Here is a 24,392-nt window from a genome sequence, read left to right as displayed (position 1 = left end):
TCAACAGGGAGGAGATAAGCCCTATGGTTACCTTGTAGATACCTCATAGAATAGTCATAAGTAGTGGTGAGTGGTGTTTGGTTGTCACCCATGTAGAGCAATGGTGGGGGTTGTCCTGAGAAATCTATCTACCAAAAAAATTACCTGCAGTGTTTTTTGGTTGAATTTTGTTGGGAGTTCCTGGCATACCATGTTTGCAGACAAGCAGGAGACATCCCTAGTAATCTATTAGTTTCACTGTTCACGTGGACAGTCCCCCCATCTGGCGTTTGATCCTACGTGGCATCTTCTTTAGATTTAACGCAAAAAAACATAAACACCAAATCTCCTATAATGGCACCTTAAAATCATATTGCTATTATGGATTGTTTCCTACAATATCGGGGGGGGGGGCATCCCTTTCTCAACAATCCAACGATTCTCTCTTTACTCAATTTAATATTTACTTCCGAATAATAACTTTCTAATACCGAATAAAGCTCCCTGATTCTCTTTTGGATTGCATTCTCTTGATATAAAGGTCATCTTCAATATATCTTCAAATCTCTCTCTCTAAATCACATCAAGCAATGTTTCCATATTGTATTCTCTCTCCATTGGTGGGCCCAACATTGTTGACCCCACCCATAATTTACAAAATGAAGTATTGTACGGCCTGCCACACCATTGGATGATCCAAACAGTCCATTTGATGGGCCACGACGTAAATAGGCTACACCCCAAAATCTCATTTCCATCTGATGATCCTAGCCCTTCCATCTGATGATTCAAGCCCTCCAAACTAAAGAGAAACTGCATATTATGGAAACATCTATAGATTGGAGAGTTCCAATCATCCCATTGAATTGATTTTTGGGGCACAACCTATTTACATTGTAAGCAATCAAATGGATGGTTTGGATTATGTTCGCTCCCAAAACGATTCTATTTCTAAAGAGGTGTTAAGTAGAATACTTAGGCAAAAAAATTAGCTCTCTCTTACTACTTATTCTCCTAAACACACCTCCCCATGTAGCGTCCATCCTACTTGGCGTTTAGTTTTCCTGAACACACCTCCCCAAATAGAGTTCATCCTAAACACACCTCCCCTTCAGAGGCAAAAAATCAGCTAGCCTTCCCCTTTACTAACCCTTCTCGATATCTTCTTCTCCTAAACGATTTTCTAAGATCTTTGAAAATCGTCCGGGATATTCCCACATCCTTAAATGGGAACTTATAATTGAATGTCATGGATATTTTGGTCCTTTTACAAGGTTATTTTTGGCAGTCCACGTATTGTCTATCCACGTAAAGGTAATTCAAACGTCATGACTCCAGCTGTTACCAAATTGTCAATCTAGAAGATTCTTTTTCCAAATAAAGCAAAGTATTAGGATTTTTTTTGCAAAAGCCTCATTATTATATCTCCACCGAATAAGAAGAAATCGTGAAAATGAAAAAAACAGGGTGGAGTTATCACTACCCTTAGGATTATTATAAAAGGACACCTCCTCTTGTTGTTCCACAATAGGGCTGAGAGAGAAGAGAGGCAAGATAGCAGAGATGAGTAAGAAAAAGAGACGGAGTCATCTTAAGAAGGTGAGGGTTTATTCTTTCCTTTCTAGAATTTTTCATCTATTTGGTAGCTATTCAACTAAGTCTGGCCATTTTCCATTTGGGTTTTATTCTCTCAAATTGTGTGTGTGTGTTTTTTTTTCCGAGTGTATTCAGTTTTTTAATCTGTTTTTCTCAAGTCTGTCTTCTGATTCTTTTGTTTTACTTTTTATTGGAACTTTCTTTTTCACGTGAATGACTTTTCCATTTCCGAAAGTGCGGAAAGTGCGGAAACATATTGGCACTGTTTAGATTGAAGAAAAGTTTTGGAAAAGAATTTTTTTCATAAATTTCTTATTTTTCATTTGGCTGATTATTTTCCGCCTTGATCAGCCATGTCTTGTTCTGTTGTTTTTCTGTTTCAGCTTTCTTATCTTGTAATCTGTTCTATTTGGCGAAAATAATTTTCTTAGGAATTTTTTTCACCAGAAATATTTCCTACAATCCAAATTCCAAACGTGGCCTTTGTTAATCATCATTTGCATATTTAAGCATGGGGCAACAATACTTCTATTGGGTTAGACAACAAATAACTTACCTCATGAGATTTTGGGAAGAAGTGAAGTTAGAAAAACAGATCACAACAAAGACGACATCGCGGCTGGCTTGTTCATATAAATCTTCTGAGGTGGCCGCTGTCTCATGTAACAGTGCGGCACTAAATGCCGTTCTTTGAAAGTCCCTAGCAAATCTGTTTTTACCCACTTAAAAAGGTAATTCCAACCAGCCTTGTTCCATTTTTATCTGAAAGGACCTTCAATTTATGATGGTATCAAACCTACTAAATTAAGTATAATCATATTATTTCCCTTTAAATTATGAAAAGGAAACCCATCACTAATAGTTTCACATCACATCACGGTGTAGATTCAGACTTTAGCTTAAATTGTTTAACATCACACACCACACGGTTACCTTAATTCAGAATTAATTACATGCAGATATGCTTGAATGGCCACTTTTCATTATAAGCAAGCTTGCATGACTGTAAATCCTATCTCCACCCCTTTTGTTTCTCCATAACTAGTTAATTGAAGCTCTAACAAACGAGCTTGAGTAAAACTGAAATGTAGAAGTAACCAAAACAAGAAATGAAAAACTGAAATGGTAGAAGTAACCAAAACAAGAAATGAAAATACCGTTGCTTTTCTTGTTTCATTGTGCTTATATGTATGTAAATTGACAGGATTAAGATGTTGAATGGAATGGGTGATATAGGAAAAAGAGGTACGAGTCTAAACTTCTTTGCTCTTTATATGTCGATGGAGTATCGATTTCTTTGTTTTTTAATATTATCTGAATTAGGGCTGCAACAGCGTCGGGTTTTGCAAAACCCTAGCCTAACCCTAGCTGCCATTACCTTAGCCTTGACCCTGAGTCAGGGCCGAAAATACTCAACCCAATGCCCGCCTTATAGGGTTCAGCCCAACCCTTGCCCGCCCTGATTGGCCCTAATTCGGCCGGGCCGGGCCGGGCTGGCCCTGCTTGGGTCCGATCGAGCCGAGCAATTTTACATGTTTTCGGTCTGTTTTATTGTAAAAAATCAAAATACTTCCACACAATCTATTATTCTAATTGATATATGATTTTTGGTGATAAATACATAACCAAAACCCAATAGATGGAGAAATGAAAAACAGAAAGGCTCAAGGGTGGGCAGCGGGTAAAGTGTAAACAGGGTCGGGTGGGTCAAGGCGGGCCGTGGTAAAGTGTAAAGGGGTCGGGTCGGCCAGGGGTATCAACCCTAAACCCGACCCGACCCGACCCTGAGTCAGGGCCAAAAAAATGTACCCAAACCCGCTCTCAGGGTCAGATTTTCCAACCCTGACCCTGTTCGGGCTCAGGGCGGGTCAGGGCTCATAGGGTCAAACTTGCACCCCTAATCTGAATTATAAGAGATATTATATGGTGCTTGAGCGTACGCGGTTCATCAAAATTTCCGCACTTGGTATTCGATCTAACAGCAGCCTCTTAAAAGTGGGCTAAAAAATTAAAAATTAGGAAGATGGATTTTAACCTAGAGTGAGATCCTACGTGGCAGAATCTGCTAAGCCACACTGGCAGTCTCTCTCCCTATATATTCACAACCTTTTTTGTACTTGGCTCTAATTCCTTAGCTACTTTGTTCTCTCTATGTTCTTTGTAGTTTTCATGGAGGAGATGGGAGGGGAATGTCGTCGCAAGTCTGACCCATGTTGGCAAGGAGGCTGAAAAGATGACGAAGATTCCCGTTGTATTGGATATTAACGTATGGGAATATCCGATTCATGAGATGATAAGCGAGGAGGCCAGAGGAAGTGATTAACAGTGGAGATCTTCTTCCAAATTTCGTTTCGAAGCCTTCATCAGCTTTAGTTTCTGTTAATGTCAACGATATGATCAGTGAGGTTTCATCAGCTTTAGTTTCCGTTAACAGAAATGATAAGAGTGGTGAGGCATCCGAAGACTCTGCTTCAGCCGTGTCAGCTAAGCTCGATGTTGGTGGGGCCGATATTTCTTTCATGATGGGGCCCACTGCCACCGATACCACCAACCCATTGGCTCTAGAGAACCTTCTGTTGCATGTCGATCTCGACGAGGAACTACGCATGCTATTTCATGTTAGGAAAAGAGGTACGAGTCTAAACTTCTTTGCTCTTTATATGTGGATGGAGTATCGATTTCTTCATTTTTTAATATTATCTGAATTATAAGAGATATTATATGGTGTTGTAGCATAGGCGGTACATCAAAAGTTCTGCACTTATTATTCGATCCAACAGCGGCCTCTTAAGAAAGTGGGCTGCCTTAGGATCAAATATCCTGGGTGGTACCGCATGAAGTAACATGCAGGCGGATACCACCCTTGATATTTGATCCTAAGGCAGCCCACTTTTTTAAGAGGCCGCTGTTGGGTCGAATACCATACCAAGTGCGGAACTTTTGATGTACCACGTACGCTCAAAAGCACGACACGATTTCTGAAAGAGGATTTGCCTGCAAAATCTACTTTTACTATCATCAATAAAAGGCAATTACCTTAACTCAGCCTATCCAAGGTGGGCATTTTCTCAATACAAATCTTACCTATTCTGAACCTCACGTTTGGAAGGGTCAATCTTAACCCAACCTGCCTCTAAATCTCCCAACCCTAATCCAACCCATCTGACCTGATTTCTGAAATCGAGGAGGGTTGGTTTTGGATTCGCCTACGGCTTAAACTGAAAAAAATATAAACAAATAACTTTGAGATTTTAAAAATCGCAGTAAAAAAATATTAGGTGGACGTAGTTGGATCGAGTTGTCCAAGACCTTAGGCATAACCCAATCGGGTTGTCTTTTACCCACCCAAGCCAAAATCAGCTGGAAGCTGTCAATTTGGGTCGAGCCTAATCCAAGTTGCTCTCCCATAGCGACGCTTGAGCCACGGCTAATTCAAGACGGAAAATCTGAAACTCGACCGAACCACAACAAGCTTCCATCTACCCGCAAACTGTTTTTTAACCTACTCACATGGGCTATAGTTGTCAAATAACCAACCACCATTAAATTTTAAAAATATTCACTTGGTATTAAGTAAGCATCTTTGGAATCCAGTTTCCTATTTGCAAATAAGCATATTTTAATCTAATCTTATTTGCAGATGGGATTTGCGAAACTACTTTGAGAATCGAATCAAACCTTTCCCACCATTGGGTTGTAGATGGTAACGAACAGGAGTCGTTGTCCAACAAGAGGCGGGCTATTGATCGAAACATCCAACAAAGACCTAGTTTCGCAGTTTTTTGACGGGGACGATTCTCGGTGGGAAAATGGTTCGAGCTGGGGAACCATATTGCGCCTAGTTGATGAACCGTTACCTAGATCCGAGATGCTGAACAGTGTAAATCTTGGCTTCGATAATGTCGGTGCAGAGAATTCCACAAATTGCACAATTAGTGAGGGGCATTGTGGAAGTGATTATTCTGCTCCCTCTCAATCTCTGCTGATAATAGAAGATTCCAAGTTGTGTATTGTGGATGGCGGAAGTGAAATTAATTTCTAATTTAGTAGGAATTTGGTAACGGCATTTCCACAACAACAGGCGTGGCCATGAATAATCTGGATAACAGTGGCCACTCTTATGGTGTCTCTCATACAGTTTCAATAATCTGAATAATTTCTACCGGCATCTTAACAGTTGCAATAATCATAATTGTGTGAATTACATTCAGTAAACATACACTTTTGGTTAGTCTGGGTCGTTGATCCATTTCTGTTTATATAAATGACAATAGCCTAAAAGTCACATGCAAGTGATAATCCTAGCCATCTGCCTAGAAAACGACGATTAACTAACATTCTAGTTTCAAGTCAATCCATATGGACACTTAAATACTACAGAGCGTTCCAGATAAGCAGGTTGAATCAATGCAGAGGGTCAATCCAACTAATGATTGAAGCTGCTTGAGGGCAGAGGCTGAATTAATTGCTCGAGCTTAGATAAGCTTATCTGCGCTTGAGTGCAGAAACAGCGTGGGACCAATTTGGAAGGCCCTATCATAGATAGGATGTCCACAAAAAATCAGCTCCATTGGATCATCCTAACCCTTCCATTTGTGGAGGGAAAAATGAGTAGATTTGTTTGAGTATTTTAAAACTTCGTCTTCGTGCATCCATTTCTGGCATTAAAACCGACTCTTGGGAAAAATGGGTAGATTTGCTTGAGTGTTTTAAAACTTCGTCTTCGTGCATCCATTTCCGGCATCAAAACTGACTCTCAGTGCATGTTTGGACGTAGGTAATCTACTTTCTTGGAAAATAGAACTTCCCAACAAGGTTTTTTCTACCTTTTTTTTTTTTGGGAATTTTGAATTTTGTGGTCTGGTTCACATACTTCAATTTTCAGGACTTTTAAATTTTAACCTTTGGCTCACGTCCCCCTCTGAGTGACCCAATGCGCATGGTTTAAGGGTGATTTCATGCATCCATAGGGTTTAGTTAGTCCTGCCCAAAAATGCATCCCTATGTCATTAAAAAAAAATGTTTCGCTCGTGTCCGTTAACTTCCTAGAATTTATTGAGGAAAGTTTTATCAAAATAAAAACTTTACCTACATCAAAATATGCCCTTAGGACTCTTCGCTAGGAAAATCCTTTTCTGAATCTGGTTTGTAACTTCCATAAAAAACAAGGTGGTGAGTTACTGCACATTTGTTACTGTCCAATACTTTTCTTATAAGGAAAAATTATATCTCCACGCGTATTGTTTCTCCATAACTAAAAGAGCGAAAATGGGCGGAGTGGTAATATCACTTCCCATAAGAATACAATAAAAGGACACCTCCACTTCTTCTCTTGTTTGAGATTCGGACTAAGAGAGAGTGGGAGAAAACAAGATGCGGAATTTGGAAGAAAAAACGACAGGGATTTATTAGAGATTCAACGAAGTCTGTCCATTTCCTAGTTTAACTGGGATTCAATCACGCCAGGCAAGCGTTTGCAAATCAGGTCATGCCATTAATTTGTGGCCAAAATATATCTGGTGGGGGTCTTGCCTAACCCCAACTTACACATAAAAATAAAATAAAAAATAGTAGGTCCCATGACCACACGAGCCCACACTTAACATTGAATGCCAAGGTCGTCTATCCACGTATAAGGATATTTTGTTCTTACTGAATGAGTACAAAAATAGAAATGATATTAATCCGGCAGTTACAGAATTGTCAATCTAGAAGATTTTTTCCAAATATAGCAGAGTAAGACTTCTTTTAGATAAACCTCAAAATTATATCACCACCCCATATCGTCTGGGAATACGGACGTCCAAAAATTACGGACATCCGATGATCCATCTGTCGCCAAACTTGGTACTCACAAACGTCCGCTATTTTTTCGGACGCCTGTCCCACGCGCGGACTCAGATTTCTTCTAAACGCGATTCTCCACCGTTTTTTTCACTAAAAACGGCCATAACTCCTTCGTTTGGGGTTCAATTCGCCCGAGGTCGGATCCGATGAGTTCGTATCGGCGAGAGGAATCCATTAAATCATATTTCACGCTCCAAATTCATATGTATAATTTAAGAAAGAAATCACCAAAGATTCTACGTCAAATCTCCAAAGTTCTAATTTCTGATTTCAGATTCATATATATTGATTTTGAGTTTGTTGGAATTGTAATTCAATATCGGGTCCAAGAAAACTCAAGATCAACCCAAGGATTCTTATTTCTAATTCATATAAATCGAATTTCTTGTGTTAGCCCAAGGGTTCCCCATGGGTTCATTCAATCACCTTATTTTGATGATTAACTAACGGAAATTGATTAGTCTTTTATGGACTAATTGTTTGCCTTGAGTGTTGTGCTATGGACAAGAAATTCACAGGTTAATCCATGCTAGCACACACCATTGATGGCCTATGCTTGAAGATGAACCAAACACGTGTCAAAGGAGCTAGAGCTTACAAAGGATCAATCATACATTGGAGGATCAACCAAGGAGAAGCTCAACATTAGTCATCTCAAAGCATTGAACAAACAAAGAAAGATCGATGAAGGCCAAAGCTTGGAGATCAACAACTTGTCAAGGAGCTTGAACCAACTTGAAGGAGTGATTCATGCAAGAGACCAAGACTAGAAGATGAGCTTTAAAGTTGAAGATGTGAGTAATGAGTCTTGTGTTAGATTGTATAATTTAATCCCACTTAGGTATCCCTTGTTGAGGCATAATCAAGTCACTAATAAGGTCCCAAATAATATTAGAATATAAGGAAAAGACCCGTGGACAAATCCCTAGTGCCATAAATAGCTTAGAATTGCAAAAGATTCAAATCGGCACACTAAGCACTTGAATTTTGAGATCAGGTCATAAATCCTATCATAACTGATCCTAAACATTTTTAAATATTTTTGAAAATATTTTTAATAGAAATAGCTCATCATTTCTGTTCAAATCGAGTATAAGAACGTCGAAATCTGACGAGAAACGAGTGAGATATGAATTTTACAAAACCGAGTCTGAAATTTAGAAAATGCCAAAAATGCCCTGAAATAGATCCGTTGGGAAGTTGCCTAGAATTACAGAAATGCCCCTGTAACGGCTGGTTTTGGGTTTTCTCTATATATATGGGTTCCCTAAGCATGTGAACTAATCTCTCTCATTCCTAAACTTGTTGTAAATATATTAGAGAGTGGAAAACACCCTTTGTGCCTCAATTTGGGAATATCTAAAGGGATTAGACCTAGGCTTATCTTTATAATTATCTTTGAGAGACTCTTGTGAGCTTTACATTGTATCAAGCCTTCAAGAGGCTAAAGAGTGTGCTTCAATCTTCTTCTTCATTGTAAACTTGGCAACAAAGGGTGCTGTATTTAAGACCCTTGGAGCTTGGACGCTCGGACGCTCGGATTGTACAAGGCGAAAGGAACGCCGTATTTAAGTTCCTTGGAAGATAGTGGATTCCTTAAGGAGACAAAACTTGAGAAGAGTGGAGTCAGGGTTAAGACCGAACCATTATAAATCTTCGCGTCTCTTGTATGGTATTTATCTCTCTCACCCTCACTCTTATTTGTGCTTGCATTTATACACTTAGAATTGAGTGAGTAGTTAGCAATGGTAATTAACTTGCTTATCTAGTACCTTGCTAATTAGCCAATTTAATCTTGTTAATTAAGTTTGCATGAGCCTTCCACCAAGTGTTTGATAAAAGGCCTAAAAGAAACCATTCATCTAATTCCTTTACCTTGTTGTGGGATTTACAATCTTTAATCAACCACCAAGTATTTTCATAGAAAGATTAAAAATGGAATAATCAACTAGGGTTTTCAAAAGCCATCAAACAAGTGTTTGACAAAAGATCTAAGAGAGGATATTCATTTAAGATTTTGAAACTAATCTTACAAAAGTTTTTAAAGAGGATAATTTTTTTTTAAACACACCCAATTCACCCCCCTCTTGGATTGCCAAGTGGGATTTCATCTTGCTTCTTTTCTCTTTTCAAACCCTTGTTTTAGGGTTTCTAATATTCCAAATCGTTCATGGTTCATAAGTCTTACCTTGGTTCGCGGCTTCGACCCAAAAATCGCGATCACCTTGGTAATGTTCTTCTCTCTCTCTGATTTCTCCTTCTAGGGCTGCACAACTGTTTAGGAATTGTTTTAGCCACAAAGCAATCTATTTATACGCTTTATTAGAAAGCCCTAACATGAGTTAAGTGTTAACAGACAAAAACACCCCTCTTTATCAAGGGGGGACGAAAATTTAAGTGGGGGGGTATTTTGGGTATTTACAATTCATTTCATAATCCTTGTAGAATTTCATGCATACTTAAAATCAGCTTGTGTGAAATAGCAAGCTTTACAACTTAATAGCAAGCCTTACAACATACCAACAAAAGGCAAACCTTACCAAAAGCTTTATGTTATAAAGATGGCCAAAGACAAAAGTTTTTTGTCCCACATCAGTACCTAATATAATCTTTTTGATAAACTACTGAGCTTTATCCCAAGCTTTCATGGTCCTGAACATATCCAAAACGCCAAACTTTATTCCATATAACTATATAAAATCATTCCCTCTATACCATCTGCTAAAAAAAGAACTGGCCTTCCTGACTGTCAAAGATGGCAAAATACAAGTTTTGTTCCATCTCAGAACGTACGCCATCTTATAGTAAAATTTCAAGCTATATAACAAGCTTTCATGGTCCCCAAGATATAAAAGAAGTTTTTGTACAACCTCGGTTACCTAGTAGTTCATAGGTGAAGTGGGATGCTTTACCACGAGTTTCATTGCTGTCATGATTGACAAGGTATCAGATTTTAACACCTTTGAAAAAAGGATTTCAATACCTACTATCTACAATCAACTTATGTAAAATAGAAAGCTTTACAACAAGCATGCATGTTCCTCAATACAGATAATGGTTCTTATTATACTCACCTCACATACAGAGTATTTATCTCTTCCTTCTCTGTCAATTGGAAACAAAGAAAACACAGAAGACGATGTAGAAAAGAATAGATCATGCAAGATGTCATGCATAATTGACAAACATAGCTTAAGCCAGAGTTACTTGTAGACATTCCCCCTACCATAGCCTAAATAAACTTCTGGTGATCAATTAACCTACAGATGTAAGCAAGGTCAACCTTCCTCAATCTGCAACTGTTATTTGTTGAGCCTCAAATAGAATCGAATCTAAAACTAGTGTCCACTAGACTAATTAAAAGAAAATGACACCCAAAGTCACTGAAAACAAATGAAGTTCTATGATGTATCTCAATTCTGCAACATTTAACTAATTGACATAATATAAATTAAGTCTCCAAAAGACCTAGATGTTTCTTAAATTAAGAAGAATCCTACTTGTCTCCCGGTAGGTGTGTTTATTGGTATTTTTAATAAACACGAAAGAACGAAATTCGAAGAACAACCAAAATGACCACCACTCTGCACGGAGCAACCGATGTGGAAGCTTATTCCTTATGTTTTAATGTGGAACATTTGGAATGAGAGAAACAAGAGGATTTTTTAATAATAGGAGAAGAGATGGTATCAAAACTCTCTTGATATCAAGCTTGCTGAAAAAGCTTGGACAAGAGAGAAGTTTGACATATTTTACAGTGCAGGGGAAATTCTTACAAATTATTGGCACTTGGTTATAATGGAAAAGGGAAAAGAGAGAAAATCATGCCCAAGTAGAAGGCCCCTCTGGTGGGTTGGTTTAACCTAAATTTTGACTGAAGCTCTATCGGCACTCCGGGTAGAGCCGGTATTGGAGGGTTGATTCGAGATGCTAACGGTGTTGTATTGATGTCCTTCTTGGGTCCGATGGTCTTTTGTGATACTAATGAAGCCGAAGAGAAGGCCCTCTTGTTTGCACTAAGATGGCATGTGAAACACAAGTTGGGCCCTCTCATCACTAAAGGTTACTCATTGAATGTGTTAGCTTGGGACTCTAACAAGTGTAGGGAACCATGTAAACTTGAAAATCTCACTGTTGAGATTCGGGATTTGATTCGTGATGCTTTGGCACTGCGATTGGGGTGGGAAAGATATAGAGCATGGGGACAACTATTTACAGTCTCCTTACTTTGGTGGGCTCACTTTTTTCCACCCATGTACAAGAATGATAATATAAATAGAAATGATATTACCACACCCTTGATTTAGAACTTATCATTGAATGCCATGGGTATTTCGGTCCTATTACAATGTAATTTTTGTCTATACTCGTATAAAGATATTTTGTTCTTTTCGATGAGTAAAAACATATACATGGGTATTATGGTCACAAATGAGAAAAGCATGAAATACAGGCAAAGATTGTAAACAACTAATTTGGGCGTGGGATTATACCAATACAAGAATCGGTTTGGGAGTTGAAATTCTTCTCTCACAAGCCACTGGTTTCACCTTATTTCTCACGCGTGTGAGTTTTGCTCCTCCTCAGAAACAAGAACCAACAGAATAGTTTTTGCTGTGGTTTATTCCATTATTATATGAAGTGGGTTTCTTCCACCATAAAGAAGTTAGCCTCTTTCTCTTATGTATCTACAAAGATCCAAAAAGAAGACATATGTTGTTGTTTTTGAAATCTCTTGAAATCTTTTGATTCACATCATATTTGCTTGGAGGGCAGCAAGGGCAAGGGCAAGAACAAGGACAACTCTCGAGAAAGTTGATCGGATCATTGAATTGATTTGGGCGTGGGATTCTTATTCGTCAAAAACGACTATTTCAGCCACCGGTTGAAAGCCCTGCTAGAAACGGTGGTGAAATCAAGTTGGTGGAATACTTAGAGGATGTCCCTCTCTCTCATCCATTAGTGCCAAAGAAGGAGATTTGGAAAAGAAAAGCAAAAACCCCCTTTGCTACTTACAGATATTTTGGCTGCAACCACGACTTGGTTGGTGGTTCTTGAGCGAGATACAATTTGGGCATGATTTAAGCAACCCTCTTTCAGGGTCGGTGCAAGTAACTCCTTTGGGGTTTCTGTAAATTCTCACTGGGTTTTGGGCATGGGTACTGCCTCTCTTAAATTCTCACAAGTGGCCTTTGGTGGTTCAACTCACTTTGGTTGTTGACCATCTTGTGGTTTCGGTTTTGATTGGGTTCTCTTACACGATTTCATTGCCGAACTCTTGTTGGGTCCTCTTGGTGGACGACAGTTTTTTTTGGCCGAATCCTTCGGGGTTCCATATTGTTGATTATTGGGAGTAGATTGGGTTCGTTCTCGCAATTGGTTTTTCGTACCGGTTTTGGCAACCGGTTCTCGCACCGGTTCTTGTTCGCCGATTACACCGATTCTCACGGTTTCTTGTTGCCGGTTCTTTGGATTCGATTCTCGGATCTGATTCTTGGATTCTTCTTGGATTGGGTACTGCATTTTGCCAATCAGGTGCACTCTTTCTAATTTTTACTATTATCTAAAAATTACAATGCAAAAGAGTTCTCTTCCGTTTGCAATGGTCAAACTTCAATCTTTTGGAGGATCTGAGTTTAACTCATGGAAGCGAAAGATTCAATTCAGTCTAAAATATATGAACTGATTTTACACCGTTTTGAGTAACTTTGCTGAGACGGATGAAGACGTTGATGAATCTCAATGGCTTAGAGATGAGGATTTCTGCAAAGACTACTTGTTGAATTGTCTTTCAGACCGTCTTGCAGAAACTTATAGTAAATATAACACTGCTAAAGCAATTTGGGACAACTTAGATGCTCAATTCAAGAAAGAGGAGGAATTGTCCAAGACCCATCTAGTGGACAAATTCATAGATTTCAAGTTTCAAGAAGACAAGGAAATTACTCCTCAAGTTATTGATCTAGAGAATTTGAGATCTAAGTTGCATAATGAGAAAATAGTTGTCTGTGATTCATTTCTTGTGGGTGCAATCATATACAAGTTACCATCTGCATGTCACTCTTTCAAAACCGAGATGTATCGGAAAAAGGTGCAAGTGGGACTGGATGATCTCAAACGATTCATTCGAATCGAAGATGAGAATCGAGCCAGAAATAACTTGGAGATGGTTAGACAGCAACAGTCTGCTGCTAACGCGGTAACATATCCCAAGAAATTTCCTCGAAAATCCAAGTCACCTAAAAGTGAACATCTCAAGTTGGAGGCCAAAAAGACTATCTTTCAGAAAAAGAAGGGCAAGTGCCACAACTGTGGGAAATGGGGTATGAAATTCCAAGGGTGGTCCCGAGTACGGCATCTTATGAGGAGTGAAAATTAGGTTGCTAACAAGTTTTAATATTTTGAAAACTTCTAACCCAATTTTGAAGATTAAGAGATCAAGAATGAAATTCAAGCCCACAAGTTAAATCCTAAGTGCAATGCAAATGTAAATCAAGAGTTTAAAAGAGAGTGCACCCGAGATTTAAAGTGGTTCGGTCCTCAAAACGCGAGGCCTACTCTACTCCACCAATCAAACCCGTTGATGGCTTCACTATTTGATCTTCTTAACTTCGGTGAAGATCGGTGCCGATTACAATTTCGAATGCCTTTAACCTTGGTGGCAATCCTCACCACGGAGAGTGGGCTCCGCTTCTCCGAACACTCGCCCGAATACAATGTTCTTGAAATAAGAAAGAAAGAACAAAAATCCCTCACAAGGGTTTACAAACTTTGTAGAAGATGTACAAATTTGAGCCTAATGATCCAAATCCTAATCTTAGAGGATGAGAGGCATAAACAAGCTTGAATCACTCTTAGGATGTTCAAATAGAGTTTTAGAGTGTTAGGATTGATAATTGGGCAGTTAGGAATACCCATATATATAGAAAAACCAAATATGACCGTTTGAGTGGCATAGTGGTAAATCTGGCGAAATCCCAAATGGTTATAATTCTTCCCGTTATAGTGGTCTCGGAGTTCCGAGAATTTCTCTCGGAGTTCCGGGAATACAAACAGAAGTTGGAAAAAAGCTACTTGACCAAATCTCGGAGCTCCGAGGATTTCTCGGAGTTCCGAGAAGCCTATATGCAGCAGATTTTCAATTCTGTTTTTGGGCTTCCAACTTTACACCAAGTTGGGATTGTTATGAGGGTTCCAAAGTGTTGGAACACCGCAAGGATAATCACTTAAACATTTAGGGTGTGTGTTTATTTACTTAATTTATGTTAATTTATGCCTCTTAAACTTAAGCTAGGATTGCATCAATACAATCTAAAAAAGACTTAAAATGGTCTTCACTTGCAATGCTTCAAGTCTTCTAGAGTCTTGGATTTCCGATGACTTTGGCCTTCCGAATGTGGTCAAATGAGAGCTTCTTGGCCTCAATCTAAGCAATGTTGTCTTAGCCCAATTATAATCTACAACTTAGACAACCAAACACGTTAGTGATATAAATCACTTGTGTATTGGAATCATCAAAATAAGATGGGAATGCCAAGGTGGGAACCATTGGGCTTACATGGTCACTTTGCTGCAGAGTGTAAACAACCTAAGAAGGTTAAATCTAACACACCACAAAAGGAAGCTCATATGATGGTGGGCAGTGCTGAGCCTAAAAGTTTTGTTGCCATGTTAGTCAATGGTAAGGCCAGTACTTCTTCAGACTGGTGGTTAGATACAGGGGCCACCTGCCATGTTTGCAACTCGAAGAAACTACCTACGGATGCTGTTGGCGTGAAAGAGACCGTTACAGTGGCTAGTGGTGCTCAGGCAGAGGTGACTCACACTGGGACTGCGAACCTGGTCCTTTCTTCAGGTAAAATACTAACTTTAAAAAATGTTAAAGTAGTTCCTGCTATTCAAAAGAATTTAATTTCTATTAGTCTTTTAGACAATGCTGGCATGTGTTCATCTTTTTTGGGTGATAGAGTAACTTTAACTGTTAACTCTTATTATTTTAGTTGTGCTTTCTTAATCGATGGTATGTATAGATTGTGTTTAGCAAATAAAACCGTTAGTCAGGTTAGTTCCACTTTGATTGATCCTAAGTTGTTACACACTGGATTGGGACATGTGAACTATAGGAAAATGGTCACACTTGCTAAAACTCATAATATACCTTTAGATACATCGATTAGATTTGACAAATGTGAAGTGTGTGCACAAACCAAGATCACTAGAAAATCTTTTCGTTCTGTTTCTAGGAGCACACAACTTCTTGAGTTAATATATTCTGACCTCTGTGACTTTAAAAGTTTCACTACTCGAAGTGGTCGGAAGTATTTAATCACTTTTATAGACGATTTTTCTAGATATTGTCATATTTATCTCCTAAAATCGAAAGATGAAGCTTTTGATAAATTTAAAATTTTCAGGAATCGTGTTGAAAATCAATTGAACTTGAAAATTAAGCGATTTAGGAGTGATAGAGGCGGAGAATACACTTTGACAGAGTTCAAGGAATTATGTGCCTCTCAGGGCATAATACTTGAAAATACTGCTCCTTACTCACCTCAATCTAATGGCATAGCTGAACGTAAGAAGATGACGTTAACTGAAATATTAAACTCTATGTTATTGACAGCTAGCATGCCTACTAGCTATTGGGGAGAAGCAGCTTTAACTGCAAATCACATCCAGAATAGAGTACCACACTCTAAGTTGACATCTACTCCTTATGAGTTATGGCATAAACATCCTTGTAGATATGACACTCTTAAGACTTGGGGCTATATTGCTTATGTGAGGATACAAGACCCTAGGAGACCTAAGGTAGGACCTAGAACCAACACTTGTGTTTATCTAGGTGGTGCAGAAGATAGTGCTGCTGATCAGTTTTTTGATCTATCTACCAATTTGGTTATAGAATCTAGAGATGTAGTATTCTTTGAGAATAAATTTGTCAGAGATCATGGTTTGAACCTACTTGGCGATACTGAGATGGTAACAGAATCGTATTTAGAGTTTGAACAGAATATTTCTGACACCTGTCCTACACTGATTTCTACATCAGAACCTTTAAGAGTTTCTACAACAGATAGAGTACCCAAGAACTTTGGTGAGGACTTTGTGACCTACCATGTAGAGAATGATCCGTCAACCTATAAGGAAGCGATGAGATCTAGGGATTCTTTGTTGTGGGCAGAAACTATTGATGATGAAATGAGCTCTCTGTTATAAAATCAAACTTGGCAGCTAGTCGATTTGCCAAAAGGGGCTAAGACTGTGGGCTATAAGTTGCTTTTGAAGAAGAAACTTAATCCTGATGGATCCATAGCTCGGTATAAAGCACATTTAGTAGCTAAGGGCTATACTCAAGTAAGTGGGATAGACTACTTTGATGTTTACTCCCCGGTCTGTCATTTGGCAACGATAAGAATTCTTCTTGCTTTGGCTTCTATTGAGAAGTATGTTGTGCATCAAATGGATGTAAAAACGGCTTTCCTTAATGGAGACCTCATAGAGGAAATCTACATGAACCAACCTGAAGGATTTATCATGGACAGTTTCGAGAACAAAGTTTGTAAGTTACACAAATTTTTGTATGGTCTTAAACAAGCACCTAAATTGTGGCATCAAAAATTTGACAAGGTAGTAAAGGGCTTTGGTTTTCAGACCAGTTACTCAGATAAATGCCTTTACTTTCGTTCTGTGTCGAATAAGGTTGCGATTATTTGCTTGTATGTAGATGATATGTTGATTCTTGGTTCCGATCTCTCTGTAGTGAGTGACGTGAAAATCACTTTGGCTAAAGCATTCGACATGAAAGATCTTGGTGTGGTTGACAGCATTCTTGGTATGAAAGTAAGTTTTGAAAGGCAATGGATTACTCTTAGCCAAGCCCATTATATTGAAAAACTACTTTCTACATGGGGATATAGTGAGTGTAAACCGATTGAGACACCATTTGATTATACCAAGAAGCTGATCTCTAATGAAGGAGACAGTGTGAATCAGTTAGATTATTCTAAACTGATTGGTAGTCTCATGTATGCTATGAGTTGCACTAGGCCAGACATAGCCTTTACAGTTGGCATGCTGAGTCGTTTCACTAGTAATCCTGGCCATGAGCACTGGGATGCCCTTGTGAGGCTGATGAGATACCTTAAGGGTACTCAAGGATATGCTCTATGTTATAATGGCCATCCTCCTATCCTGGAAGGGTATTCTGATGCATCATGGAGCTCAGAATTAGGAGATAGTAAATCTACCAGTGGTTATGTTTTTACACTGGGTGGAGCCACTGTTGCATGGAAGTCAAACAGACAGACTTGTATTGCTCTGTCATCTATGGAATCAGAACTTTATGCTTTAGCTTCTACAGGAGATGAAGCAGAGTGGATAAGAGATCTGATCATGGACATTCCATTGACCCATTTAAAGATTAACTCTTTAAGTTTGTTCTGTGAAAATCAAGCTACAATTACGGTTGTGAAAAACTCACTCTTTAATGGTAAGAAGAGACATGTCAGGCTGAAACATGCCACGCTGAATTATCTTCTCGAACAAGGTATTATCACTTTGGTTGATGTGAGATCGAAGGATAATATGGCCGATGCTCTTATGAAGGGACTGCACAAAGATCGAATATTCAAAACTGTGGGGGAGATAAAGACTGTGTAGACGTGTCTTAACCTTTATCCATGTTATTTTGAATTTTTCGAATCTCCCTATCTTAGCCAAGATAAGCACTTGATATGTTTCAATGATGTTTACAGATGTCTTTATGTCATTCCACATTTGATGAAATGTCCTTCTTGGGAAATGTTGTTTCATTCCAAACTTGATGATACAGCTTAACTCAATTTAGATATGATGCATGTAACATTTCAAATGGAAACATGGAATGGTTCTTTGTAAAAGAAACTGTTTAGGTCTTATTCTTGATTGAAACTTGACATTGATGCTTATTGATATTGATATTTATTTTTTTCCGCCATTATGAAATTGTAATAAATTCTTCTGGTAGAACTAGATACTTTTAGTAAAATACACAAATGATTGGATTCATTTTTAATGAAATTCATACTTGGTAATGTACAGGAATTGACAAAAATGGAGGAGATTGCCTCAATTTGGATCTTGATGAGGATGACTTACTTGATGAGTGAATCCTTATAGAGCAGTGGGAACTATTATTTTCTTTTCAGTTAATTAAATAGTTCACCTACATGTGAAACTGCTTATGTTTGAGTTTAGATTATTTCTAAAACTCTTGGTTATTCTTTAAAGTATTTTTGTTTTCAGTTGGATTACAGATCTTTATTGATATGGTGATATGGATGATTCAATAATTTTGTTTGGACATCACATTAACTATCTATTGGATTATGCTATATGTAGAACATTGGAGGAGATTGTTGGGTATATAATATAACCTATGTATGTTCTAATATAAGCCCAATAAGATAATGGACCGGTGTAGTGAGCCTATTTGGGCAAGAGCCCACTAACCTATTAAAACCCTAGTGTATCTCTATATATAGGGGCTGGAGGCAACAAACTAGGTATTCCAAATTAGATACCTTGGGTGTAATGCTTCAAGCAACCTCTTGCCTGACCTAATTACTCTAACAGTTTTGGACTTTAGTTTTAGACACACATGAATCTTGGAAAAGTGGAGGAAAAAAGACCTTGTTGCCCTTCTTGACACCATTAGAGCCCAGATAGCCTCCTCGGATTTTGTGGAAGATAGTACACTTCAGTCATTCTCTTTTATTGGGTTCAAGTTATTTAAAAGTTAGGATCAAATGAATAACCAGATGGGTCGACTAGTGAATGACATTGCCATCCCAATATTGAAAACCAAGAAGGGATCGACTACCTTAATCAACAACGGGTCGATCGGGAGTTAAAATGGGTCAACTAGAAAACATTGCCGGTATTGGATCTAGGGTTTCCATTAATGGGTCCGTATGTAGGATCCAATGGACTACTGTATTAAATCTGGCTCAATTAGAAAAGATGTTGTCGGTATGTTAAATAACGTTGTTGTTCTACTACTATTTCATTCAGAAGCAAAGCGGAAAATGTACTTTTTAATTATTTTAAGGAACGGGTCGACTACCTTAATCAACAACGGATTGATCAGGAGTATTAACGGCTCAATTAGAAAAATTTGTCATTCTGGATCTAGCTAGGGTTTCCATTAATGGGCCTATTTGAAGGAACCGAATCACCTATTCAACGGAGTCGCGATGCCGGTATTTTAATTAACATTCCCGCTCTTAAACTACTGGAATACTACGGAACCAATCGACTATCTTAAATAACACTGTCGTTTTTAAATAGCATTGTCGTTCTTAAATAATAGTAACATCTATTTATAAATGACAGCGTCATTTCATTTTTTTTTTTTTGCTTTAAAAGAAAAGCATTCAAAGGCAAGATTGTTGTTTGCAGACAAAAAGAGTCTCATACATTTATGTGGAACGCGATATATATTAAATGCAAGCGGAAAGAGATAACAAGAAATAATAAAATATTCGAAAGGTAGGCTCCAGAGAGAATGATTGTAGTGTACTCTCGTGCAACAAATCCGAGGCTGCTTCACAATCTCTGATGTGTCAAAAGGGGAAAATGGACTTTTTCCATGCACTATTCCAAGTTTCTCGCATGGAGTTTTTATATGGTGTAAGCCCTTATAGTTCCTTATTTTTCCAAAAGTATTGTACAGACCGTACTATAGGATGATCCTAGGTGTAACCAACCTGCTATTAAGGATATGGCAGAAACAATTAATAGAAAAAGAGCTTCAGTACAAACCATCCCAGTGATGGGCCACAACGTAAATAGGTTGTGCCAAAAAGAAAAACATTTCTATAGGATGATCCTAGCCCTCCAATCTATAGAGGTTCTTAATGTGCAGCTCTTCTACAGACTGGTCTGGAGCCAAGTTTTATTCACACACCTCCCCATTCAAGGCAAAAAAATCAGCTAGCCTTGACCGTTACGAACCGTTCTCGACATCTTCTCCTAAACGATTTTCTAAAATCTTTGAAAATCGTCCGGGAACTTAAATAGAAAGGATATTCCCACATCCTTAAATGGGAACTTATCATTGAATGTCATGGCTATTGGTCATTTTACAAGGTAATTTTTGGCAGTCCATGTATAAGAGGAATGGGCCATTAGCAAATTGTCAAATCGTCTGTCCACGTACAAGGTTATTCAAACGTCATGACTCCAGCCATTACCAAATTGTCAATCTAGAAGATTCTTTTTCCAAATAAAGCAAAGTATATGACTTTTTTTACAAAAGCTCAATATATTACCTCCACCCAATAAGCAGAAATCGTGAAAATGAAAAAAAAGGGTGTAGATATCACTACCCTTATGCTCTGTTTGGTTGCCAGGTTTTTTTTGTTCCTGGGAGTTTTGTGGGAGAGTAAGTTAAATTTTGGTCCCATCCCATGTTTGGTTGCCTTTTAGCACTAGGTTTATTTTAATCCCACTCTTGTAATGATTACTTGTGGGGTGAATTTTTTAATCCCACTTTTGTAATGATTGCCTTTTCATCCCATCCCAAGATAACCTCAGGAACAAAAATAAACTCAGGAACGAAAAATAAGCTTGAGAAGAATTTTTTTTCTACCCAACAGTTCAAGCAACCAAATAAAGGTTTTTTTTTTCCCACCATATCTCCCAAGGTTTTTTTTTCTCCCACATAACCAAACATGGGATTTTTATTTTACCAGGATACTTCCAGGACTTCTTTTTTTTCCCACCTATCTCCCAGGGTATTTTTTTCTCCCACGTAACTCCCTAGAACAAAAATAACCTGGCAACCATACAGAGCCTTAGGATTATTATAAAAGGAGACCTCCTCTTCTCTTGTTCCACATTAGGGCTGAGAGAGAAGCAAGGTGTAAATACCCAAAATGCACCCCACTTAAAGCGGAAAATGTACTTTTTAATTATTTTAAGGAACGGGTCGACTACCTTAATCAACAACGGATCGATCAGGAGTAATAACGGCTAAATTAGGAAATTTTGTCATTTTGGATCTAGCTAGGGTTTCCATTAATGGGCCTATTTGAAGGAACCGAATCACCTATTCAACCTAGGTCGCAATGCCGGTATTGTAAATAACATTGCCCCTCTTAAACTACTGGAATACTACGGAACCAATCAGCTATCTTAGATTACACTGTCGTTTTTAAATAACATTGTCATTCTTAAATAATGGTGACATCTATTTATAAACGACAACATCATTTCATTTGTTTTTTGCTGTAAAAGAAAAGCATTCAAAGGCAAGATTATTGTTTGCAAACAACAAGAGTCTCATGCATTTATGTGGGACGCGATATGTATTAAATGCAAGCAGAAAGAAATAATAAGAAATAGTAAACTATTGGAAAGCGAGGCTCCAGAGAGAATGATTGTAGTGTACTCTCATGCAACAAATCCGAGGTTGTCAAAAGGTGAAAAGGGACTTTTTCCATGCACTTTTCCAAGTTTCTCGCGTGGAGTTTTTATATGGTGTAAGGCCTTATAGTTCCTTATTTTTCCAAAAGTATTGTACAGATCATACTATAGGATGATCCTAGGTGTTATTCTTAGGATACTTTTTTTACAAGAAATATTTCTTGCAATCCAAAATCCGAACACGGCGTTTGTGAATCATCATTTGCATATTTAAGCACGCGTCAATACTTTTATCGGGTTAGACAACAAATAACTCACCTCATGAGATTGAGGAAGAAATCAACTTAGAAAAATAGATCACAACGAACATGGCCTTAATATAGAAGAAGTTATTCTTGAAAATGGTTAAAGAATGCAACCTTTCTAGTTTCTATAATGGGAAGTGATATATATCACCCCTTTTCTTCCCTGGGCCACCCCCCTATAGTGTATTTAGCACAACCCTTTTTTTGCTTAGCTTCCAAGAAAACAATTTCATTGTCCATATTCAGTAGAAGATTTCATGTCCCAAACTCCCAATTACCATTTTGGCGTTACACAAACAAGGTAATCAATTACTTAATAAATAAATCTCCAAATTTGTTTCTATCCCAATTATTTAAATAGGGAAAGGAGAAAAGCCTTGTCTCTTTCCCAACAGACATTAAACCAAATATAGTAACCCAAAAAAATAAAAATAAAAAAGATAAGAGAGAAAACAAGAACAAGAAATCAATATAATTCAAAAGAAACTGATATTGGGTCTGTTAACAGAGATAAAAGGAAATTTAAAATTAGTTATTTGTTTAGGATAATTAAGGATCTCTCAAGTCATAGAGGGAGGAAGACCTTGGTGATTTGAAGGACTGGAATTTCTTTTCATGGAGTGGCAAAGGTGCCAATGGGGACTCTTAGTGCTCTTCTTCTTCTTCTTCTTCTTCTTCTTCTTCTTGTGTTTCTTCGAAAGAGTCAGGGCCTATGAGAGGAAGAGAAGTATTGAGAGTATTGTAAGGAGTTGTTCTTGAGGACTTAGCAGCCATGAGTATTCTTCTTCTCTTGTTGAAGGGATTCTCTACCTTTACAAGATCTTTCACACAAGTCACTTCTGCTAGGTTAGCAAAAGATTTTGATTTCCCAGCAAAGAAATTCGACAAACCACTTCTGAAAAATAAATAAAAGATGGATTCAATTATCAATTTGAATTTGGAGAAATATACAATGCAACTTAGTTAAGATTTCAACAAAAGAATATAAGGAAGAGAAAAAAAACATACTAATTTGATCATGTGAGAACTCACATTAACTCAAACAAAATAATAAGAAACTAATAATTGTCAAAAGACCCCACAAGTTTAAATTAAATAATAGTGCACAAATCTGAAAACATGTGTAAATTGATGTTTCCAAGATCATTTAAATGTTCCTAGTAAAAACCTATATGTTTCAAGAGGAAGTCTAAACTGAAGGGAGCCCTTGCAGAAAAGAGGTGAAAGGGCTCCCCCATTGGCTGCTCATCACCATCATGTTTGACTTTTCAGCGGTTATTAATGCATGATGGTTATGTGTAGCCAATAGGAGAGCCCTTTCATCTCTTTTTTGCAAGGGCTCCCTTCAGTCTAGAATTCCAGATGTTTCAAGTATTGCCATATTATAATTTTTCCTCTTTTAGCAAAATAGTGCCTTAAAATCAGGAGGAAGTCTGAACTGAAGGGAGCCCTTGCAAAAAAGAGGTGAAAGGGCTCCCCCATTGACTGGGATATAATTTTTATTTTTTGGTTTTAGTCCATTTACCAAAAAACCCAAAAACAAAATATAAGAAACAAATCCAACCAAATTCATATTCCTTCAAAAGTGATTTTTTTTTCAAAATATAAGAGAAAAAAAGAGAACCCACTTGATGGGAAGAGATTCTTCCAATGATCCCATAGAAACCAAACCACCTTTGAATTCTCTCTGAACATCATCCTCCTCTTCCCGATCAATCTCCGCTGTTGATTTGCACGAGCTCTCCCCTCCAACGCCGATCGACGAGCTCTCCACTGTCGATTCCGAGCAATCCAAAGAGAATCCATCCCTCCCCACCAATTCTCTGTCCAACTGGGCAGAAGAGCACGACACCGCTTTGATAACAACACCCTCTTTCTCCTGCTGCCCCTTGCCAACATACACAGTGGGTCCCTCCTTAACCTCCCTGCTACCTACCGGAGTCATCCTCTCTTCTTCTCTTCTTTTATTTTTTGGTTGGGGGGTTTTATAGATATCTCCTCAGCTCTATTCTCTGAAATACTCCCACGTTAAAAATAGATTGGATTTGGTTGAATTGACGGAATTACCCTCACCGGAGTGTAAAATGGAAATCTCTTCGATTTTATGGGAAGATTTCTATTCCTATACGAGGATGGTCCAACTGTAGTTTACTAGTTTAGTAGTTGATTGATAGAATTTTTCTAAAGAAATGACCGACCATCAATTCTAGGGTCCCAAATGTGGGGGGCATGTATGGTCAATCTAGACCATTGATC

The 24,392-nt window shown here is 38.1% G+C and overlaps 2 protein-coding genes across 4 annotated transcripts; one reads left to right on the top strand and one right to left on the bottom strand.

The window, feature by feature from the left end:
• The first annotated feature begins 1,443 nt into the window (after positions 1 to 1,443).
• Positions 1,444 to 5,628, top strand: LOC143884689 (uncharacterized). Of its 3 annotated transcripts, XM_077388411.1 has the most exons (5): positions 1,450 to 1,578; positions 2,023 to 2,306; positions 2,780 to 2,820; positions 3,740 to 4,206; positions 5,216 to 5,628. In XM_077388411.1, exons 4-5 carry the CDS (start codon positions 3,969 to 3,971, stop codon positions 5,359 to 5,361), a joined length of 384 nt encoding a protein of 127 aa, XP_077244526.1. In that variant the 5' UTR covers positions 1,450 to 1,578; positions 2,023 to 2,306; positions 2,780 to 2,820; positions 3,740 to 3,968; the 3' UTR covers positions 5,362 to 5,628. The 3 variants fall into 3 exon arrangements, with proteins under 3 accessions (XP_077244517.1, XP_077244526.1, XP_077244535.1); XM_077388402.1 differs by lacking the exon at positions 2,023 to 2,306 and having other exon boundaries at positions 1,444 to 1,578; XM_077388420.1 differs by lacking the exons at positions 2,023 to 2,306; positions 2,780 to 2,820.
• A 17,000-nt stretch (positions 5,629 to 22,628) lies between these two features.
• Positions 22,629 to 24,081, bottom strand: LOC143891518 (protein OXIDATIVE STRESS 3 LIKE 4-like). Its single transcript, XM_077396033.1, has 2 exons — positions 23,765 to 24,081; positions 22,629 to 23,031 (listed from the first exon to the last, which is right to left on the bottom strand). Exons 1-2 carry the CDS (start codon positions 24,079 to 24,081, stop codon positions 22,782 to 22,784), a joined length of 567 nt encoding a protein of 188 aa, XP_077252148.1. The 3' UTR covers positions 22,629 to 22,781.
• Between the last annotated feature and the right edge of the window lie 311 nt (positions 24,082 to 24,392).

This window comes from Tasmannia lanceolata, unplaced genomic scaffold (assembly GCF_043159265.1).
Source record: "Tasmannia lanceolata isolate RefF3 unplaced genomic scaffold, GAP_Taslan_0.1 ptg000002l, whole genome shotgun sequence".
NCBI lineage: Eukaryota > Viridiplantae > Streptophyta > Magnoliopsida > Canellales > Winteraceae > Tasmannia > Tasmannia lanceolata.
This window is presented reverse-complemented; position numbering and strand designations above follow the sequence as displayed.

Bases quoted from the DNA above. Each gene is read 5' to 3' on its own strand.
- LOC143884689 (XM_077388402.1), top strand. From the start codon at position 3,969: ATGATCAGTGAGGTTTCATCAGCTTTAGTTTCCGTTAACAGAAATGAT. The intron at 4,207-5,215 runs GTACGAGTCTAA...TCTTATTTGCAG, and splicing joins ATTTCATGTTAGGAAAAGAG to ATGGGATTTGCGAAACTACT.
- LOC143891518 (XM_077396033.1), bottom strand. From the start codon at position 24,081: ATGACTCCGGTAGGTAGCAGGGAGGTTAAGGAGGGACCCACTGTGTAT. The intron at 23,032-23,764 runs GTGGGTTCTCTT...TTTATTTTTCAG, and splicing joins GAAGAATCTCTTCCCATCAA to AAGTGGTTTGTCGAATTTCT.